The sequence below is a fragment of the Patella vulgata genome, chromosome 4, assembly GCF_932274485.2.
Source record: "Patella vulgata chromosome 4, xgPatVulg1.2, whole genome shotgun sequence".
NCBI classification, from domain to species: Eukaryota; Metazoa; Mollusca; class Gastropoda; family Patellidae; genus Patella; species Patella vulgata.
The window spans coordinates 47,963,257-47,980,158 of record NC_065882.2 but is presented as its reverse complement, the minus strand read 5'-3'; the positions used below and the strand labels follow the sequence as shown (position 1 = coordinate 47,980,158).

The following is a 16,902-nucleotide window of genomic DNA, read 5'->3' as shown; positions in this document are numbered from 1 at the left end:
TGACAACCTAAGTGTTTTGATTGTTGTACTTCATTAGTGTACCATGGGGCATTATTCCGAACTATCACAGTTTTGGTAGCTGCCGGTGCATACTTGTCGAGTAATTTTTAAACGAGCGTGTCATTATACAAATCAACTCGGGCGTTATGTCAGTAATCGGATCCGCTACCCGGACTCAGACTAGCAATTATTTGCCCATTGACTTCAATGTTAAATGACTGTAACATGACAGGCTGTAGCTTTCTGCTCAACATTCCGTTGGTTCCAATCTTTATAGGCACAATGGGGACCCCATTTGGCAATCTCCTCATCATAATTTTGTAGGGGGTTGACCGTTTAGATTTTTTGCTGACTTGATGTTGACTGGGTGAAAATCTCACTTCCTAAACAATGATTGCTCTGCAGAAAGACACTCTAAACCCCCTATCCCGTCGCTGTAAAATCAACTGTATTACCCAAAACTGCTATGAAATTGCAAATTTGATCCCTTTTCTCTAATTCTAGACCAAAAAGTCAACCCAAAAATGCAGGAAGAGGGGATAAAAGGAAAAATTGTCTATTTATAACTTACACTACATCATGAAATAAGGAGAAATAATTACTAGTCTTAGTCCACCTTCTAACACAGAGTTATCTCCCATTTGCCAAAAACCTTGTGAATGTGATAGCCGCTACAGTTTTTAATGCATTTTTTTTTTCAAAATTGGTGTGAAGCATTGAGGACTGACAGATAGGGGTTACAGCAATATACTACTACATTTCAATGCGGGCATATTATAAGAACTAATCAATGCATTAATAATAACCTCATAATTATAATACTATTTACTACTAATAATCATAATAATAAATCTCAAGAATGGATTTCAATCCACACCTTTACATTTACCAATATATATTCGGTTTATTTCCAGAATATAAATATAGAATGTATAAAACAATGTATCTGAATGTTATATATACATATCATAAAGTAGGAGTTAAAGTTTCTTCTCCCCTTTTTTTATGAGCAGCTTAAAAAGCATAAACAAAAGCCAAATTTATAAATTTCAATACAAGATCTATTAACTCTAATACTACAGACCCCTGTGTGTTATTCAGAAGTTTTAAACTTCGTGCAAAAACAAAACTGACCTGACAGTCAAAGTCTTTTTAATATTTATGTCATGGCACCTTCTGGAATAGAGGTGTTAGGATTTGATTCATACATGATTCTTTGTTTTATTTTCTCTTCTATTTGGAGCCAAATTAATTGCAGAAGGAACAAAAGCGACAAAGTTGGAGATGAGAACCAGATTACTGATAAACTACATATTTCTGTCCATATTTCATTACATTTAAATTACAAATGACAAATCCTGTGAATTTAGATGTTGGATTTAATTTAAATATTCATATTACTCCTAGATAGAATAAGGCTTCTATATATGCAGGATACATTTTGATCTAATATAACATGACAATTATAAAATGACCAATTTATGCAAAAAATTCATTTTGGATAGAAATTTTAAATTGTGATCTGATATCAGTTTAGTTTGGTTCAGTTTGTTGCCAGTTGTTCAATAATATCCCTAAAACACCTCTAATATTGGAATGTTTAAATGTAAAATATCAATGTAAAATATCAATAAAATAAGTTTTAAAAAAGCAGTAACCGGTATACAGGTGTTTAACTAGATGTCATTTAAATATTTATAGAATAAAAATACAACCCGTTACAATAAATGTATACATAAAAAGTTCTAATATTTGACACAGAGACTGGTGAAAAATCATCGTATGATTCATATACACATATAAAAAAGATATTAAATTATTTTTTACATCCTTTTTAAAGATATCTAATAATTTGAGGTCATATGTTCATCTATTGCACTTTCGAAAGTTTTGAAGTAGTTTGAACATCAATGGTTAAATAATTAGGCTTTTATAATGTTAAAGATGCATTATGTAAGATTTAGATATAGAGTTGGCTGTTCTTGCTATTATAGTTCAAATTTCATTTCAATTACTTTATTCTTAGCAATGACAGAGAGACAGAGAAATAGGGTTTAATGTCCACTCCACAAAAACTAGGTCCTTTCGGTACCAACATATGGTTAAATTTAATTTAAATAATTCGCTTGCGCATAGGGGTCTTTAGGAGTGGGAGGAAACCGGAGGACCCGGAGAAAACCCACAAGGTTGGACAGGCGACCCTACTCCTTGTCATGTACAACCGGGGAATCGAAACCACGCCAGTTGACTCAATGACGGACCTTATGATACAGTCCACTCCTGCTAACCATTCAGCCATCCACCACCCCCCTCCCTCACCCCTGACCTGCAATAAGCAGATTTAGCTCTTACATAATGCATCTACACTTAATTACCCTTTCCATAGACTTAAGTCAATAAACAATAAATCTAATTTCTTAAATTTGTTCGTTTGATGTAGAATTTAATGGTTAAAATTTCTACATGATATCCACATTTGTAATTTGTAGATCAGCACCTAACTAGGTTAAAATGAAGTGTTGTATTTAGTTGATCTGTTTTATTTAGTTGAAGTTATTTCTCTTAGTGACAGGTAAAGCTTTGTCATATAGGAAAAACAAAATGAAATTAATATTTCCATTATTCATCCAAATCCAAAAGTTATGTTCTGTTATACAATTTTAGTTAAATTCACATATTAAAATTAATATTTGGCTGATCTGCAAAAAATAGACATAATATAAAAAAGTACACAAATAGAATACACTGACTATGCATGAATGAAGATTAATATCATCATTATTAATGCCAAATTTGGAATTGTCTTTGGTTGGGAAATGCATGCAAACCAATAAGATGTTGTTAATCCATTTAATCTAACAAACCTGAGGGCTATTTTCAATTCAGTCAGACTTGAGTGAGACTGTGAATGCAACAAATGAAATTTAGTACATACCACACAAGTTTTCTATGTTCTTTTATAAATGACACAATGTAGTTTGTACCATACATTAACTCAAATGGATAATAAATGTTCAAATTTAGTTAAAGCTACTGTCATGAAAACTTAATCACACAATTAATTATCACAATAATCACAACATGGAGAATAAATATGGAAATTTCTAGGCTGATTTTTTTTTCTCACTGGTTTTCGATTTATATCCAACACCAAGTTTCTTCTTTCTTTGAATATACATATAGTTCATCATTTTGTAGGCAGCTAAAATAACAATATCTTAATTTCAAAACACAGTAACTTCAATAAGAAATAATGTATACATAATAAGATTGTCTGCCAGGCAGGGAAACATATGTTCACAACAGCTAATTGCTGTCTGAGTAGTCCACTAAAGTTGTTGCATATTTATTCTATTGTCAGTAATGAGAACATTTACATGAAACTAAAGATAGGTTGCCAAGCAACGAAACATACACACATAGCAGCTAAATCCTCCGAGCAGGTAATTGGAGCATTTACAAGACACTGATATTAATTTCATACAGATCGAATGTTCACAAGGTTCAACAAAGTGATCAACAAGGGCCATAACTGTAGAAGTTACTAACAGAAATTGCTTAAATTTAATAGGCTTCTTTGTTTTACTAATATCAATAATGCATTTAAACTTAATACAGAGCAGATGATAACTTTTGTCATTAGTGCTTGAAGCGTTCACAAGGGGTTCAACAAAGTGAAATAAGGGCCATAACTCTAGAAGTAATTAACAAAAATTGCTGAGACTCGATAGACTTCTTTGTTTTACTAATTTAAATTATGCGTGTAAATTCAATACAGATCGAATGATAACTTAAGTCATTTGCTGAGATTCGATAGGCTTCTTTTCTTTACTAATTTAAATTATGCATGTAAATTCCATACAGATCGAACAATAATATAAGCATTCACAAGGTTAAACAAGCCAACAGTGAGGCTGATGTCCCCCGCCGAAATCCCAAAATAAATATATGACACATATTAATTAATAGCACATTTATTTTTTTCAAAAGTATCAAGCAATTAAACTGATTATCAACTATACAATAAGTTTCATCACTCTCTATCAGATAGAATCAAAGTTATCTTGTCCCAAAGCATCGACCAAAGAAATTGCTTAGCTCCGCTTAGCTTCAGCTCAAAATGTTAATCATTGAACTCAGTCAAGACATTTACCTAATGAACATCTACATCAAGTTTAAACATTCTACCTCAATTAAAAGCAGAGTTGTTATGTCCGAAAGTCTTCACCTATCAAATTGCTTATCGCTCCTTAGCCTAAGCAGAAAATTCTCACCATTGAACTTAGTCAAGTTAATGATATAATGTATCTATATTCAGAGTTTCATCGCTCTCATCAAAATCAGACAATGTTCATCATCAAACTCTATCAAGGTAATCACCTTATGAACGCCTACACCAAGTTTAAACATTCTACCTCAATTAGAAGGAGAGTTATTGTGTTCCGCTTACCCTAAGTGGAAAATTCTCATCTACTAACTCCATCAAGGCATTATTGAATTTAGTCAAGGTATTGATGTAATAAAACTATACACCGAATTTCATCACTCTCACTTAGAGAGAGAGAGATAGAAATGGGGTTTAACGTCCACTCGACACAAACTAGGTCATTTCGGGACTAACATATGGTTTAATTTTATTTCAATAATTCGCTTGCCCATAGGGGTCTTTAGCAGTGGGAGGAAACCGGAGGACCCAGAGAAAACCCACGAGGTTGGACAGGCACCCCTACTCCTTGTCACGTACAACCGGGGATTCGAAACCACGCCAGTCAACTCAATGACAGACTTTATGATACAGCGCGCACACGCTAACCATTCAGCCATCCAACCCCCCCACTTAATTAGAACTAAAGTTATCACGTCCCAAAGCATCAACCAATCAAATTGCTTATCTCTGCTTACCCTAAGCAGAAAATACTCATCTTCGAACTCCATCAAGGCATTGACCTAATAAACATCTACACCAAGTTTGAACATTCTAGCTCAATTAGAAAGTGAGTTATTGTGTCCCAAAAAGTGTGACTGTAAGACAGACGGACAGACAGACGAACCCATTTTAATAGTCCCCTGCTTTCTTCGAAAAGCGGGGGACAAAAATAGTTAAAATTTGCTTGGCTTCTAGTTCTTACTAGTGCTAACATTTACTGGTAATCAGAAGACAACATCAGCTTTAAGGTTCTTTGTCTTATGAACATAGCCTATAGCAAGTCCATAAAATTCTAACAACAATATCATAAATCTTTGAAAATCAATATGCTTGTTTGTCTGATGAACATCAACCAAATAAATGTATGAAAACTAATATTTATATGATATACATACCTAGAGCTAAGAGAACTAAATATGCATGTAAAAACCACGGGAAATAGAGGATATATCTGTCACTACCAGGATACATAATACTGAACTTATTACTTTGTTCAAATAATGGTATACTCATAATAACTACTGTCCCTATAGAAAAAAAGTTTGATATGCCATTACAAGAGAGATCAGGACAAGTAAAGAAACACTGTGCCATGTTCATAAATTTCTAACATACAAAAAGGTAATAATAAATTAGCATCCATTTGAATTCAAAAACTTTCCCTGTGGCATCATTTTTGTTACTATCAGGATTAATCTTAAAAAGCTGAATTGTTTTTATCATAGCATTTCTATTCATGTGTCATTCAAGATTGATATGTATTGCAACCAGTTTTGGTTTGTTATGTTAAATATGTGATGTATAATTCGTATGTGTGCCTCTCCCACCTACTGTTTCTGACATACAGTTCATGTTAAAGGTAGACCATATTTTTGTATACTTATGTCTTTATTTCTGACACTTCTGCACTATATTCTTGAAATTTTGCTGGCTATTTTACTTTTGTGTATGTTCATTTACATGAACTATAAGGATCAACTCCAGTCTAAATAGACAGAAGGGCATGGGGATTTAGAGGTATTTTTACACATTTGAAATTAAATGATTTACCATCTGAACAAAAAGAACACTTTACCTTCCATAAGAAAACCAAGTGGATATAAAGGTATCCATAAAGTATATCTTAACCAGGTTAAAAGATTAATTTCTATATTAGAACTGCTGAACATATAGTATGGGTATCTACAATATAAAAAATAAATAAATAGTCATGAATTGCTTTAGAGTACATTTAAAATTTAGTTTAGTAATATATTGAATTGCCAGGGCAAAAAAGCAATCATATATGCATTAATTATAAACAGCCCAAGTTTGTAAAGGAGAGAGGGGATTTAATGTCCACTCGACACAAACGAGGTCATTTCGGGACAAACATGGTTAAATTTTATTTCAATAATTCGCTTGCGCTTTGGGGTCTTTAGCAGTGGGTGGAAACCAGAGGACCCAGAGAAAACTCACAAGGTAAATCTATGTAGGTGCTAAGTAAAAACTTTCAAAACCAGCGGTTGCCAGGCAAATTGCGCCCACATTTTGCAAGAGATGGACTGAGAACAAGCTAAACAAAACTGTAATACTGTAATTGTTCATCAAGATTGGATAAAAACTGTAACTTCTAGAGGGTCCACAATCTTGGTTTTACATACTTTTACACTATTTGCGTATAAGTAGCAGTCATTTTGTCAAGCAGTTTTGGTCCGATTTTCACGAGATTTGAACTCAACCAACATTAGTGTGTAACGGTGATATATCTAAACAGTTTTTTTTAAATCAGATAAGAATTGTGACCTCTAGAGGTTCCACAAGCTAAAAAATGTGATTTCTTGTACAAGTTCCATAAAAATCAAATAAAAAATTGTGACTTCTAGAGGGTGCACAACCTTGGTATTACATACTTTAAGACTATTTGCATACAAGGAGCGGCCATTTTGTCCGGCATTTTCAGTCAGATTTTTATAAGGTGTAACGGTGATATATTTAAACGGTTTTCAAAATTGAATACCAATTGTGACTTCTAGAGGGTGCACAAGCTAAAAACTTTATTTTTCGTACAATTTAGGGGCCATAATCCAGGAAGTTACAGTCTGATATGCAAGAATATCGAAAAGGAACCAAGATCTTTGGGATATAAACATACATTTCAAGTTTCATCAAAATCAGATAAAAATTGTGACCTTTAGAGTGTCCACAAGCTAAAATGTGATTTTTCGTACAATTAGGGGTCATAATCCATGAATTTTACGGAGATACACCTATATTTTAAGTTTCATTAAAATTGGATAACAATTGTGACCTGTAAGTGTCCACAAACAAAATGTGAATGAACAGATGGACAGAAACATGGACGGACAGGGGCGACAACAATATGAAATGAAATGGGGTTTAAAGCAGTGATGGGGTTTTTTCTTGTCGGACAATCGGGTTATGAAGACCATAATCAAGTGTCTTAAATTACATGCTTAAAACAAAAGGTCCTCGATGAGGGGCCGACATTTAATGCAAGTGTGTGTCCTCAATAGACGGTGTTGATAAAGGGTCCTCGGTTTCCGAGCGTGAGTCATGTGTGACATGCGCAAAATCATCTTTGTGTGTCCTCTCTTATAGAAGAAATATTCTCATTCTCAAAAACAGTCGGAGGGGATATAGTGTAGCAAATATGGATAAAGAATTGAATTTATATTCTAAAATTGTGAATCATTTCATCGAAATATTGTTTTAAACGCTGTCCTCAATTTGGCATATATATACCGATGTTGACTACATACGGGTCACTGGTACCATACAATACAGCACAGCGTGTGATAGAAATATGTGTAGTGAATTCTTTGGAATTAACTGATGTTAAATAATCCAACTTAGTTTGTATTAAAAAACCCAACGGTATGCTTTCAAATATTTATGTCATAACTAATCTTACAAAGTATTAGGGAAGCTACCGTGCAAGATGGAGAAATGAAACATCAAGAATGAATGAATGAATGAATGGAATTTGTACTGACTGTTAACTTAAAAGCTGTAATACTAATAATTTAAAAAAATATTATCAAGTCTTCCTGTGATGCAACAGATATTTTAATAGAAATTTTTTATTGTTTAACCGGTTGCGGTTGGATTTTTCACCACCAGTTAACCGGTTCAATAATTTTTTAACCGTTTGGCATTATGTCCCTTGAATAACATTAGCACACCAATTATAATTTAAAACAAATTAAATCATATTCTAATATATGAACATACATACCTAACTAATTCTATAAAACTCCATACAACAAATAAATACCATACAACTGGAGCTATTTGTATCAATGGCTCTTGTAATACCAGAAGAAATAAGATCAGATTTCGACCAAATACCTTTAAAACATATCCTCCAAAATAAAGTATACTTTATATAGATTAATAACAATACCAAAATAGATGACACTCATCAATTTATCTTTTAATAAAGCAACCGAATTTATTGCCGCTCTTCTTAACCTGTGCAGTAAATGCTTATTATCAAATCAAACTTAGTTACAGTGTTCCAAAGCATAGATAACCTAAGTAGAAAATGAAAATGCTCCTCATCGAACTCAGACATTCACCTAACTAACATCTACACCAAGTTTGAACATTCTACCTTTTAGAAACAGACTTATTGTGATCTACTACTTTATATTGATCATCAAAGTCAAAGAGTTCTAGCTCCTTTAAATACCTGTGCAAATGGTGCTACCCAACCAGTTTTCACAAGACCTATCATTGGATGTACCACTTCCAATATCGCTACCATTTGACACAACATCACCTGGTTACCAACATCTTCAAATGCTGTTGTTTTGGCATCTGTTAATTCAATATATTTATAAAAATATTCAAGTTAAACAACATTTATTAGAACTGTCATATTATTCAAGGGAAGTAACTTCTATTCTTGTCTTCTCCTGTTTGACTACATTTGAATTTTTATCAGGATGTTTATTTCATGTTTCATAGTAACCTTTTTAATACACTAAATTGTCAGAAATAAATCAAAATGATTACCTTCACCATTTTGTATAAACTTATACTGTAATCTAATGAATATATAGAAAAAGCCAAGAAATTGAAATAAGTTGTATAAGAAAGTGTAGGTTAACTTGAAATTCATTGGATCTGCAAAGAAAATAGGAAGAATTATGACAAAGAAAATCATTATTGTTTGGTTATGAAATATTTATTATTAAAAAAAATAACTGGTATTTCTGTTAAGAATGTTTAATATGTCACAAATTAATAAACTAGAATATAAAGTAAATAGTAATATTGACACACTTACGTTTATCTTTATCATATAAAAAGTTTTTGTCAAAGTCTTCCATTACCCCTGTTTCGTTGTTCTAAATAATAAAGAAAACAACACTAAATAAATATCATTTATAGTTATATTTCCTTCAATAATTCTCTCCCACATTTTCAGCACAGAAAGATTTATGGTTATTATATTAATGTTACTAATAATTTGCCATATATTGATACATCTCTTACACAGACAACAGCAGGAGATAGATAGTTACCAGTTGCCCCTGTATCCTATCAAAACTCTCAAAAAGATTTGTTCCAGATTTTCTTCCAAATAAATTATTTTAAGAAATGTCTCAATGTCATTATACAGACCCTTTCATCTTCAGAGTCATCTTCAAGATGAAATTTATCAAAATCTATTTTAAGCCAATGTAATTTGATTGTTTTTTCTGTCAGTCTTGGCCATATCTCTCCCACACCATTTTTCCATAATTGAACCTCTACAGCCTTTTCAGTCACCTTATATTTACTCTTCTACAAATAAAATAACAATTAGATTTAACTACTCCGTAACTGATGACTTAAGCAAAAGATAATGATATGACAATAATAATAACTACAGCTCAGATTTCTGTTTACAGCATGGCTTGAAAATGGGTTATAGTGAAGTCCGGTATAGTGACATAACTTATAAGGGTATCAATATAACAAATGAAATGAGGTTTTATGGTCTACAGTTCTGCTCCTACCGGGTTAACGAAGAAGGGCATACATACACCATGCAGTGTGCTATTCAGGAAATTTTGCCCGGACAGCATTGCTACAGCCTACTTTTATATCGAATTCCAACTATCAAGGGTTCTTTTATGTGTATGCCAATGTGTACATAGGACCTCAGATTTTCCTCCCATCTGAATGACTATATGCTGTCCCTTGCCAGACGCTTCATCCTGCACCACTGACAAGGGGGAACCACACTGGAAAATCCTGATGAAATTTCTCAGCCGACCAACGTCTTACTCACTGAGCCACCACAGCTCCCCTTATCAATATAACAGACACACTGACAAGGGGGAATCACACTGGAAAATCATGATGAAATTTCTCAGCTAACACTTGGATCAAACACGGGACCTCCCGGTTGGCGAACCAACGTCTTACTCACTGAGCCACCACAGCTCCCATTATCAATATAACAGACATAGTAAATAACATCAGCGTTATAATAAAGCATCGTCTTACTCACTGAGATACCACAGCTCCCCTTATCAATATAATACAGACACACTGACAAGGGGGAACCACACTGGAAAATCATGATGAAATTTCTCAGCCAACACTGGGATCAAACACAGGACCTCCCGATTAGCGAACCAACATCTTACTCACTGAGTCACCACAGCTCCCATTATCAATATAACAGACATAATAGATAACATCAGCGTTATAATAAAGCATCATGTTTTTTTATACAAATTTGTATGTACATGTAAAGGAAATATCAGCGTTCTAATAAAGCACTATGTGTTTAATACAAATTCATAAAGGAATATATTTACGGATATCAATTACCTTGGTGTCAATAGGTAGATATAAGTCAATGTCAATAACATATTTATTTTTTCCCTTTACACCAACTGCAACAGCTTCAAACTTGAATTTGTCTTCTGTAATATTAACTATTTCATCCTGAAATGGTTGTGAATAAATTAAATTATTACAAATTTACATTGTAATGTACAGTTAATAAAATTTTGAGGACAGGCTGGAATACTACTGACCATATATGTACGGTGGCCCATATACGACTTTTAAATATTTTTTAGTTTTGGGTTTTGTTTTTTAGTTTTAGGTTTGTTTTTTTAGTTCTCACCTAGGTGAAAACGTTTTATCACTTAAAGATGTTTATTGCTCTGGTTGATTTACATGTATTTTGTTACTCAGTAATTGATAGGTTGTTTAAGTGTTTGTTAACAAATCGCAACTGAACACATAAAATGCCTTTCGATCCAGTAAGACTTGTGTTGAAACTTTAAAACAATAGTGAATCTAACACTTGCCAAAGATGAAGGCATTGACAGCGGATTAGAATATGTAACAGGCACTGCCTGAGTAGAGCGAAGCTGATGTGATTGCTGTTAAATATAAAACCTTCATTATTAAGTTTCTTAAGTGATACAAAATAGATAATGTTAAATAATTTCGTTTTTCCGAATTTATTTTAATTTAGATCTAAATTGTATAATTAATTTTTTTTTTTAAAAAAAAGAATAAAAAAGTGTGAGAATTATTTTCATTGACATCAAAAATATGTGACGGCTTTGATTAGACGCATCATAGAATTTCTATGAGATGTTTAATCTCACTTCATCGAGATTTGGAGAGTGGACATGTGCATTCCCAGTTTTGCCCAGTGCATCCGGTTCCGTTCTGAATTTTTTTTAATCAACAGTCTGTGAGTGATAATTTTATTTACGCTCCTGTGTTACCGGAAGTTTCGCTCTATATTATTAGAACCATTCGATCTTGCATTTGTATTTCATGCAATGAATCTAAGAACATAAAATGTGTAACTTTTTGTATCAGAATTATTACAGATTTCCATGAATTAATATATTTCATTCCATATTTTATTGCTTAATTCATATCATTATTCTAGCATTCCTATATCATATTTCCATGTCAATACCTATACTAAGTCTTCTTGTTATTTATGTATTTATAATATTTATACCCATGCATCATAATTGTATTGAATGCTGTGCCATTATCCGGATGCGGGTCAGTTCATCCCACGACCGTTTCCCTGCGAGCTGTTTCATCCCAACCTATTTTTTTTATCGGGCTGTTTCATTACGGGCTGTTGCATCCCCCTTGTTATTAGAATAGCAGTTAATTTAACTGAGTTGTACTTATTGTTAAATAAACTGTTAAACACTTACTTATTGTTAAATAAACACGTACTTTATTATTTATTATTAAATAAACACGTAATTAATTATTTATTATGGATTAGTAATAAAAACATGCGGTGAGGGTTGAGTTGTATAATACACATTTGAGTAAGGGAGACTGCATGAAACAGGTGCCGCTATGCTTCGTCATGATGACGAGAAGGACTTCAGAATTATGTAGAGGTAGGTTAATAAATAAATAATAAATATAGTAGCAATTTATTTATGCATATTTTAATCTCTTATATATGGTAACTTTATGCATATCTCTTATTATTAAAAGTACCTTGCCATATTGTTATAGTTATTAATGTATGAATAAAATATCATAAATACGTAATACCTGTTTTTTAATTTGTGGGATGAAACAACCCGATATAAGTGGGATGAAATGACCCATGTGAATTTGGGATGAAACAGCCCGGGGTGAAAAGGTCGTGGGATGAAACGATCTGCTCCCTCATTATCCAACCTGTTTGCGGTAAATGTGTGTATAATATACATGTATGTACATACTATTGTCCTGTTAGTAAATGTATATATAAGCTAGATTAAAATTACCGTTGTCTTATTTGTAAATATCATTTGTCATATTGTTATAAATATATGTACATGTTTATATTGTATGCTGTCCTCAATGGATGTTCCATACAATACAAATCTTACAAATTTTGTTTTCAGTTCATGATCTAATCGTCGCCGCTTGTCTTGCAAAAAAGACTCAATTCTTTGTGATCAGTATGTATGATACACAGCAAATTCTGACCTAACAATCTATATACAAATAATGAATTATATGCAAATACCGTAACGACCCTTAAATCAACCCGCAATGAGACATATTCTTTTGTTTGTCCCCAATATACAAATGGACTGTAAAATTCGGCCATGTTGATTTGATAGGGAGCCTCCAAATTTATGAATCGAATAAACTCCGAAACGGAATGTAACCAAAAGTCGCAAATGAAGACGATTGACAAAATGTGCAGTAAGCCTAAATGACAGTGTAATGTTAAAAATCATATTTTTTGTCTTTCTAAAACCATTTCATTTTTAACAGGTACATTAAACAAGTTGTGGTCCAGAAACAGTAAAAATTGAAGATGCATTAGACCTATTTTCCTGTTATGCTAGTTCAAAATAACGTAATTCAACATGTATATATTGAAAATTTCAATTAAATGATTTTATTCTGAGTGACGTTATCACTGTTTGAAGTTTTGTCAGAAATAATGGCACAGATTGTTATTATCCTAGCTAAAATTATTCATATTTCGTTTCATTATTTTATTAAGTCTAAAATATATTTGAGAAAATAAACGGAAGTAGGCTAGTTCTATTTATTAAGGCCAACTAAATTTTTGTCAAGGTCGCTGAGATATAAATAAGGTTATGGCACATGATTGTTGGCGAGATTGTAGGTTTTTGTAAGCGTTATTGCCAGATCCAGGGTTAGGGTTAGGGTTGGGATTAACACTAGCCCTGTTTACATCTCGTGAGCTTTGACCAAACTTGTTGTTGGCCTCATAGAAATATATTTCTATGGTTGGCCTTATCAATTAGATCTAACCCGGAAGTAACTATTTTTGATTCAGCAATGTGTTTATTATTAATATTTGTTTGTTAATGAAGCGCTAATGCTCGGATTGTAACGATAATTTGTTATCATAATTATCTATCAGATTTGAGAATAGTTAAAAAAAAATTTTGTTATTATTTACTACATACGAATTTTAACCAATCAGAGCTCGCCTGTATCTAAAGCAAAGTTAAGAGCAGATGATAAACATCAATGAAGTAGTGTGTTCACCACTAAGCAAGTAGCTTATTTTGAAGTATTGAAGGCGTGAAAAACTTTGACACTTCAGTTTTCGCTTATAAAAAACTGTGTGATATACAACACGCTACGTTATGCTATCATATGATTTGAAACGGGATTATCACGATTTACAGAATGAATTTTATGTATGTTTGTTGCATTGAAAAATCGCCAGGAATATGGAATTTAACCAAGACACCTTCGAAAATAACTACGATGTAGGCGACGAAATTGGAAGGTAAAGATTAATCTCATTGCTTAAGCTGGTAATTGAACAATATGATGTTTAAACGATTTAGTTTCGGTTTGAATAAGCTATCTAGAGAGTAGAAAGCTTGATTAGATTGATTAGAATCACATATTTATGAATTATATTATAGACTAAACACTAAAACAGCAAAAGAAACGATCGTCAGGATTTCAAAATCAGAGACGAGAGGCACTTTAAATAGAAAGTGCAGGGGGGACTGTAGAAATGGTTCCACTACTGATGTCTTCCGCCTTACTCCAGCCACAGCAGTGGCTCGTCCTACAGAGTTTTTTTAGTGAAATCAATACAAAAAGGTTACTGGCCTATAGCTCCCTTAATTTACACATAAACTGACCCAAAACAGTGCTGCACCTAGCTTCTGCTTAACATATAATAAATCAATTCCTATTGAAATAAAGGTGAAGCCTTACCGCATAATTATATGATTTGATGAAACCCAACTGCTACGCGAAATTTCAACTGGCTGGTGTCATGGCGGCTTGTGTAAAACGTCATTACAAGAAACATCGCTATGCAAATGTAGAACGCATAACCACAAAGAAAACTGTTCGGTAACTATTTTAGTGGTCCAGTCTTCACTATTTGTCATAGAATTACTTATTCCAATACAAACTGTAATGATATGTGTTGACGTGCGTTTGAACCTATTTGAACTTGCGTAAGGATTCTTAGACTGTATCAATTGTAACGTTAAACACACAGTGTAACGTTACAAGTATAGTAACTAGGGGGACTGCACCACACATAATTTACACAAAAACAAATATATGGACAAAACATATTACGCAGAAATCGCAAACAAACGCACAATTCAAATAAAGTGAATGGATCCGGGGGCTAGCCGTAAGCGTCCACTGTGCTGTTACTGTACAGTCCCGGGCCTGTAGTGACACAGACTTCACTCAAATTTGAAAACAATCAGGAATAAAACCCAGAGAAACCTTTGTGTAATGCCAGCATGAGTCATTAACTCATTATGTAAGATTTAGGTAAAGAGCTGACCATTCTGGCATTCTTGCTTTAATAGCCCAAAAATAGATGATGATAATGTAAAATGAAAATATTGAAAATTTCATTCAAATTACTTCATTCTGAGCTAAGTTATCTCTGTTTGTAGTTTTGACAAGATGTGTGCATTGTGGTAACCAGGGCACTGGTATATTCAAGACTAATGCGGTCCATACACGTTAAAAAAATTTTGTCAATTGATTGACGTCAATTAATTGACGGAGAAATTGAACATGTATGGAGGACATTGACGGCGAATTAATTGATATAATTTAATTTAATTAATTAATTGACGGATCAAAGTTCTTTTGATATTTATTGACGGATCGTCAATTAAATAGACCGTGTGCTATTGCCAGAGATGCTTTCATCTCAAAGTTTTTGATCTGAATGAAAATTGACGCTAAAACATTGATCGTCAATAACAGTAGCACAGCGTCTGTACATGGAGTGGACCAGACGATTGATTAATGCCATTGGCACCTGGAACCACACTCTCAGAAAAACCTGGCACAATCCATCCGCTGTGTTTGTTCTGGGTACGACGTTACTAAATGCCATTGGCACCTGGAACCACACTCTCAGAAAAACCTGGCACAATCCATCCGCTGTGTTTGTTCTGGGTACGACGTTGACACCGTTCTGCTGTAGAAAGTCCCTAGTAACTCTGGCGGTGTGGGCACGGGCATTGTCGTGCTGGAAAACGTTGTTTGGATGACGTGCGAAATGTGGTATGACGTGGGGTCTGAGAGCTTGATCGATGTCGCTTCCTCTCCCTGGACCAAGATTTTGTAACACCACAGGACCCACTCCCTGGTTCTAACTCAATATCATCCAAAGTCTTACCATTATTTTATAATAAGACAAAATGAAAATTTTAACATTGGCACATGAATAGCGTGCCAGAATGCTTTCAAGTGCCATTTGTATGAAGGGACTCGATGAACGAGGCTAAACTTATCCCATGTAGGAGAATACAACCAGTGTAGACTGGAATAACCAGGCACCAAAGACTGCCATTCAATTTGGACCCTTCACATATTTTGCCGGACATACATGTAACTGATTAGAAATTACAGTAAAACAGACACGATTGAATGTAAATCATATTACATTATTATCATATTACATTTCAGCATTTTTGTCCATTTCTAGGTGCCAAAGAATAGCGATTTAGCTCCTTTAATATTATTTAATCATGTCAAACTTTTTTGTTTCCTTTTGAGACTTTGTTTATGGATTGACGAGGTGAATAAATACTGTAAAACAATTAATTTGTCAATCAGTCATGGCTCTCATGCTTAGCAGCAAGTGCTAATATAATTACAAAACATTCAGCAGCAATTTAAAGATGTTAACTTCCCGTGATTTATTACAAATGACCAGTGCTGTTTGAAGAAAGGAAAAAGTAACAGGTTATCAATCTTAAAATAATTCCCGCCAATAATGCTGTATTCATGTAGTATGCAATATGCAAATACATATAAGATTGTTTGCCTTAGTGCATGCATACTGTTACGGTTAGCCAATAGTTAAACATACATTATGCAAGAGCTAAATCTTCCTATTACAAGTCTTTATTTATTAATTAGACCTTTATTTACACGACAGCTCAAAATCAACTCTGTAGACCCACGGATGGCATTGGCTTGGATACAGTTTG

General features: G+C 33.4%; 2 protein-coding genes across 3 annotated transcripts in view; one reads left to right on the top strand and one right to left on the bottom strand.

Annotated features, from left to right (window-relative positions):
- Window positions 1-810: 810 nt before the first annotated feature.
- LOC126819253 (very-long-chain (3R)-3-hydroxyacyl-CoA dehydratase) lies at window positions 811-13,042 on the bottom strand. Of its 2 annotated transcripts, XM_050547190.2 has the most exons (10): window positions 12,948-13,042; window positions 10,760-10,876; window positions 9,560-9,721; window positions 9,222-9,282; window positions 8,948-9,058; window positions 8,622-8,749; window positions 8,166-8,278; window positions 6,003-6,109; window positions 5,323-5,454; window positions 811-3,202 (listed from the first exon to the last, which is right to left on the bottom strand). In XM_050547190.2, the coding sequence occupies exons 1-10, from the start codon at window positions 13,029-13,031 to the stop codon at window positions 3,105-3,107; spliced, it is 1,113 nt and encodes a 370-aa protein (XP_050403147.1). In that variant the 5' UTR covers window positions 13,032-13,042; the 3' UTR covers window positions 811-3,104. The 2 variants fall into 2 exon arrangements, with proteins under 2 accessions (XP_050403147.1, XP_050403148.1); XM_050547191.2 differs by lacking the exons at window positions 10,760-10,876; window positions 12,948-13,042 and adding an exon at window positions 10,434-10,753.
- An 876-nt stretch (window positions 13,043-13,918) lies between these two features.
- LOC126819252 (death-associated protein kinase 1) overlaps window positions 13,919-16,902 on the top strand; it is a 111,946-nt gene continuing 108,962 nt past the window's right edge. Inside the window, exon 1 of the mRNA XM_050547189.1 lies at window positions 13,919-14,198. Coding sequence (XP_050403146.1) covers window positions 14,140-14,198 — 59 coding nt within the window. The 5' untranslated portion in view covers window positions 13,919-14,139. The remainder of the gene's footprint in view (window positions 14,199-16,902) is intronic.

What these genes read in the sequence shown, in the direction of transcription:
- LOC126819253 (XM_050547190.2), bottom strand. Translation starts at nt 13,031, where the DNA reads ATGGCCGAATTTTACAGTCCATTTGTATATTGGGGACAAACAAAAGAA. An exon ending in ATGACTCTGAAGATGAAAGG is followed by an intron (nt 9,283 to 9,559) that starts GTCTGTATAATG and finishes TTTATTATTTAG; the next exon opens with AACAACGAAACAGGGGTAAT. An exon ending in TTTAGTTCTCTTAGCTCTAG is followed by an intron (nt 3,203 to 5,322) that starts GTATGTATATCA and finishes TTGTTATTTTAG; the next exon opens with CTGCCTACAAAATGATGAAC.